Raw genomic sequence first — 5,970 nt, 5'->3', positions numbered from 1 at the left:
TTCGCCCAAACGTCGCGAGATTTGCCGCCCTTCTCCCCTCCCGCTTTGCGATGACCCACGGGGAGGTCGGGAAAGGGCCCTGGAGCGCACTACAAATCCCAGCATGCAGAGCGCGGCAGGGCGCACGGGGAGCGCCGAGCTATGTCTCGCGGGGGCTGCTGGGAGTTGTAGTTGGGGGGGGCAGAGGCGGAGTTGCCTGACGAGGAGGAGGCGAAGAAGGGCGGCGAGCTATGGTCGGGGCGGGCGGGCGCTGCCTGCTCCTTGCCTCCGCCCTCGGGGAGGGGGAGGCCGGTGCCGGGCCGAGCAGCGGGTGATGATGGGGAAGAGGCGAGCGCAGCGCTGAGGGGCCGCGGGGCCGGATGAGCGGCGGCGAGGCGCTGGCGGGGCGGGAGGAGGAGGAAGAAGAAGACGGAGAAGGAGAAGAAGAAGAGGGGGCGACGGAGGCTGCTCTGAGGGGAAGGACCCCCCCCGACCATGGAGATCGAGAACATCGTGGCCAACACGGTGCTGCTGAAAGCCCGGGAGGGTGAGAGCTGAGGGGGGGGGGGGGGGAAAGGGGGGGGGGGGGCCCGGGGGCGCCGGGGGGCGGGGGCGGGGGGCGGGAGAGGGGCCGAGTTGTGCTTCGCACCACGGAGGTTTTAGGACCCTTCTGCTGTCGGGCTGCTTCTGAGAGACTCGCCCGCCTGTGCCTACAAAAGGGCCGAGGAACCCCAGGCTCCTGTGGAAGACCCCGACCCTTCGTCTGCCCGCAACGCCTGCCTCTGGGAAACAGCCCCCTGCGCCGTGCAGATGAGTTTTTCGTCACGTTGTGGGTTGTTTCCATGGGGTTAAACCTGACAATTTATTCCCCAAAGCATCTGGACCTGAAGAGCCCTCTCCCACCTAACATTTTTAATAGATGCAGATTTTCACTTACCGAATGGTACCAAACATTTTAGTAGATACAAAACTTCACTTACCAAACGATCATTGTTTACAAAAACCTCCTGAAATAAGATTATACTACTACTTTTTCGGATATATAGCTGTCCATTAAATGGCCACTTGAAAGCCTCTCCAGATTACCACTGCGCTCTGTGTGGAGTCTGTTTTTCAACTACGAAATGCACGGATTCTTCTTGGATTGGATCCTGCTTTTCTTAATTGCCTTGAGAAGTCCCATTCGTTTAGTTGAGCTGTTTAAAGTGAGAACAACAGAATCTTCTCCTGTATGTTTTGCAAGTTCCTCCAACTCTAAATGGGTTTGGCACTTACGCCATATGTGTATCCAGTTAAATTTGCCTTAAGCAGCAAGAGAGGAAAATCAACTTTCTGGCTTTGAAGTGGGGTTTAAAAACCAGAGCAGCGATCACAGTTTGGGCTATTTCCCAACTTTAGCTGAAAAGACCACCTCAAACTGTAGGACATGTTTTGGCTGGTTTCACTGACAGTACATGTCTGTGGTGCTGCCTGGATTTGGAGTTTGCATTGAAGTGATCTGAGAAATGAAGGGAAAGTGGAATCTGGCTCAAAACTTTACTGTGCCCAAACCCTCACCACAAAGAGTGGAGTGGTAGTCTGGAAAAGCTTTTAAGTGGCTGCTTAATGTCAGGTTGCCTCTTTAGTTAAGGTTTCACTATGTTTAAAATAAATTACAGTGGTAGAACTGACCAAACAAGATATTTTAATGAACCAAATGAAAGTCTGACAGGAGCTGATGTAAAGATCAGCTCTACCTGATGTGAAGCTTTAAAAAGTAATGGTAATAAACTGTTACTCTTTTGTACCTTCAGTTGGCCTGGGCTTTTTTAGCTTAAGCATGCCCAGTAATGCCATTTCTGGCTTTAAAACCCCACTGGTAGAGGGACTTGTACCTTTTCAGGTCTGTGCCCTTGTGCTTGGGCTAGTTTGTGCATCATGTTCTTCAGAATGCTCCCTAAAATGAAAGTAGTTTCTGTCTGTTGCATTGCTTTTGCTGATCTGGGTCTGGTTTACTGCTGTTGGGACCATTCCATAAAATCCCTGTCCCAGCTCTCTTCTCACATGCCTGGTGTGCTTTAAAGGAACAAAATTTGTAAAGACAGTGTGTGAAGTAGTTTATCTTAGTGTAATATATTCATCGCTGAAAGGGCTTCACAACTGGGACAGAAAAGTAGATTTACAATTCATTTTTTCTTACCTCTTCCATTTAGTCTTACTGTATAGTGTGTGGAGAGGTGGAAGGGAGTGGAAGAGTGCAGGATTACTGTTGCTCATGGAAGAAGGTGAAATCCTAAGCTAGCGTGGAATAACAGCTTACCTGATTTTCATGTGCAAGCTTGAGGCATATCAGTAATTCTTTTTCCAGTTTCTCAGTGTATTGCAGATGTGAAGAGTGTTTACCTACATATCAGTTATGTGAGCAAAAGTAGTAAGATGGAAAGCACTGTGCTCTTGTTTTATAGTTACCAGGGACATGCTGAAAGAAATTTAGGCTTAATTACGGCGTGCATGGTTCCCTGTCTAACTGGAGGTGCCTTCATGATGAAGATGAGGGTAGGAAAAAAATTGTATTCTTGAAAGCATCTTGCTAAGTCATTTAGCCCTAGAGATAAGTTAGCTTCATTTTGCAAATACTGAATCCAAATGAATGATGCGTCCTTGCCCTCCTCTGGTGAGAGGGTATGGCAGAGGCTTAATCAGAATTCAGAAATGCCTGGTAAATAGTGTCACTTCTAAAGAAAATTATGACTGAGGGCTTAAACCAGACCTGACATTCAAAATTGTGATCCCAAATTTGCACTCGTCAGTTTCCTCTAATTTTAGGCAGTAGTATTTTTGCATGTGAATGTTGTTTGCATGCCCAAATCATTGGGGTTTTGCATTTGTAGATGCACAGAATTAGCACACCTTGGACAGCTAGGTGCATGGCTACTGTCTCAAGCTGATCTTATGTATATGAAGTGTGCTCTATGTAACTGGACAGCCAGGAACTAATAAGTGTCCTTAGACAAAATGCAGTTTTTCTGCTACTACTTTCCCTGCTACAGAATAAAACCCAAGTGGAATTGCTGTCTGCCTTAGAGCTAACAGTCTTGCTGATAATTTATTTCATTAGAGGCACGAATCATCTAGTTCACTTTGTGTAATGATTAGGTTGGCTTATAAAAGTTTGCTAGTTCCAGTTTTGAGGTCAGATCAACCCCCTGCTTCCCTCCAGCCTCCAAACTTCCAACTCTGTTTTATGTTGCTATCCTCTGAGAGGATTTTTAAAATGTTTTCATAAAATGAGTTATTTTAATAGAAGCCTGGCACTTTCCAATAATGGCTTGTAATAGTATCTCTGCAGCAACTACAACACTTCTTTATGCGAAGAAGGAAAGCTGTGAGAGTTACTTAGCTCCTTTTAATGTGACTTTGTAAACAATCAAATCATCACACATGGGTGTTTGCAGTGGCTTGCAATGATTTTTGTACGTACCTAGTGCCAGAAAATATTGTGATAACATAGAGTAAGTACCCTGTGGTGCTTTACAGCTGAAAGATTGAAGAGTTGGGAGCTGTAGTGGGAGTTTTCTCTTTCCTCCACTTTTCCAGTTGACCTGCTTGTGCTGAGAGACTGTGCTGCTTGTCCGCAGTGGGATTTGCCTCCAGGTGAAAATTGTAGTGCAAGGTGCTCTGGCATTCCCTGCCCCAGTTCCTTGGGATAAGTGGCCTGCGCTAATCCAGCACCCTTCCTCTTCTGCATGCTTTGCTTTTTAAGGGTAATCTCTGTGAGAGAAAACTTCCTCTATAGGTCAGCCCTATGGAGGAACAGCACAAGTGACTCAGTAGAAAAACAAAAGCAAACCTGAAGTTGACTTTGTGAGCACTGTAGTGCAGGAACTGAGATATAAAAACGGTTAAGTGATAGTGATGTGTGAACTGGGAGACAGACAGTGAAAAGCCTTGCAGTTTTATGATCTCCTTACTCAGACTTCTCACATACAGGGATTTTTATGTGTAAAAGATTTGTAAAAAATTTTAGTTTTGTACAGGAGCACAGGAATTAAGAATTCATTTTTTCCTAGCAGAAACATCTTTGAAATTAGTATCTCTTTAAAATATTGAAGAATTTAACCCAGAAACATGGCCAAATAATAAATATAAGCTAGATTATTCTGAAAGAAATCTAAAAATTCAGGAACAAAAATGCATTTTCTTGCTTTTCTCTTTATTTATATTGGTAGCTTCTGTTTTTCATGGCCATTTCAATCACTCTCAATAAATCCTTTGAGTAGATGTAAGCTCCAAGTTCCCTTGAGCATCCCACATGTAATCGGTGAGGTTTTGAAAGAAGTTCATCGCTGGATATTTTAAACTGCTTAAGAGCCTTCCTTTTTTCATTGCCTAAAGTAATATTCTCCAGAAATACTTCCAAAGGGTAGATCTGCAGGTCCTTTGAAGTCAATGGCAGTTCACTCCAACCGGGGACCCATGCCAAGAGCACATTTCAAACATACCTGGTCCATTTGCATCCACTTGCAAATTCATTCCTACTGCCCTGGCAGGAGCAGATTGCAAATGAGAACGGAGCCTGCTGGTAGGCACATAATGTGCTGCATGCCGTGATTAGTTTAAGCTGAATTAAGATCGTGCCTCAATCGGAAGCGGAGTTTCCCACAAGCTCTTGGTTGTATTGGTTCAAGCCTGTGGTTGCCGAAGGGGTCTGATGATTTATAGGGGTCTGATGATTTATTTCCAACTGGAAAGTAATCATGGGTACGTGGGTTGTTAAAGTGTTTGGTTTTTTTTCCATGTGTTGTTGGGTGGTGGTCTTTAAATTCCAAAATTAGTTTTCAGATGGACCAGTGAGCTCCTGTGTGTTTGATAATTGTTCAGTGCAACCCAAGGATGGAGTTAGCAGGAACCTTTCGGTAACAGAATGCGATCGCAGTTTGGTTTCAGCTAATCTTAAAAGATACCTGTTTCAGAATTGAAACTTTGTTGGGTTAACACTTCACAAAAAATAAGCAGTCCACTCAAATGGTTAGTTTGATCTGTCTAGGTTTAAAAGTAACTGAAATAATTCTGCAAGCAAAATTAATCCTACTTTTGCTTGCAGTAAAAGGTAAAAACTCCATATAGTATTGGTGGTGATACACAGGCAAATATCCTGTAATCAGTGTGGTTGTAACTAGGAACAAAATTCTAAGGAGAGTGCTCAATTCCCTGCAGCTTAGCTATCAAACTGAACTAAAATGTCTAATTATGTAAGGAGTATGAATAAGTGGGAAACCAAGGCACACTCATAGCCAGAATTACACTCTTCAAAGTCCATTCACCGGCTGCAAATACAAATTTTAACGTGAGAGCGCTGCGAGTTTTGGCAGTTGCTGTTATTTTTGTCTGTTCTTCCCTTATTTGCCTCCTCTGTTCTGTTGCGCTCCCTTATTGCATTGTGTTTTAAATTGCTGTAAACTCATTGTGGCAGGAAACATGTCTTCCTGTGTTTGTACAGAATTATGCACGATGTCTGCCTTTTTGTCCTTTATTTAATGAACTGTAAGAAGAATGCATGTGGGCATGTTGGAATCTAAATAATTACATTACTAAATAAACACAACATGAGAGGGCTAGTTATTGATATACATTGCTGCTCAGCTTCTTTCTAATGTGGCAATTAGAGCTAGAGGCTTCATGATGTACTTTAAGGAGCTATGGTTGTTCCCTGTCTTCTACAGTCAGTGCATGCCCTCGTGATAAAGAACCCTTGTTCGTCAAGGAGTTATCTGTAAACTTGGAGATTTCTTGCTTTTTTCTGTTGTTTTTTTTCCCTAGTAAACCCTGCTTATTAAGCTGTCGTGAAAGACATGTTATGGATGTTGCACTGTTTGACTGCCGGGTTAGTTTAATAAAATCTAGGTCAGATCAGCATTTACTTGAGTTGATAAAAGACTGATACCTTGTTGCTGAAGAAGTGCAGAAGCTGTTCAGCATAAAATCACAGATTCATTAAGGCTGGAAAAGACC

At 43.8% G+C, this 5,970-nt stretch overlaps 1 protein-coding gene across 2 annotated transcripts in view; it reads left to right on the top strand.

The window, feature by feature from the left end:
* The first annotated feature begins 221 nt into the window (after positions 1 to 221).
* The window catches only part of GRK4 (G protein-coupled receptor kinase 4), a 37,037-nt gene continuing 31,288 nt past the window's right edge, over positions 222 to 5,970 (top strand). For both annotated transcript variants that reach the window (XR_004750375.1, XM_035324933.1), the window contains exon 1: positions 222 to 526. Coding sequence is in view for 1 of the 2 variants with exons in the window: in XM_035324933.1 (XP_035180824.1) it covers positions 475 to 526 (52 nt within the window). In the remaining variant the exon portion in view is untranslated. The remainder of the gene's footprint in view (positions 527 to 5,970) is intronic.

This window comes from Oxyura jamaicensis, chromosome 4 (genome assembly GCF_011077185.1).
Source record: "Oxyura jamaicensis isolate SHBP4307 breed ruddy duck chromosome 4, BPBGC_Ojam_1.0, whole genome shotgun sequence".
Taxonomy (NCBI): Eukaryota; Metazoa; Chordata; class Aves; order Anseriformes; family Anatidae; genus Oxyura; species Oxyura jamaicensis.
This window is presented reverse-complemented; position numbering and strand designations above follow the sequence as displayed.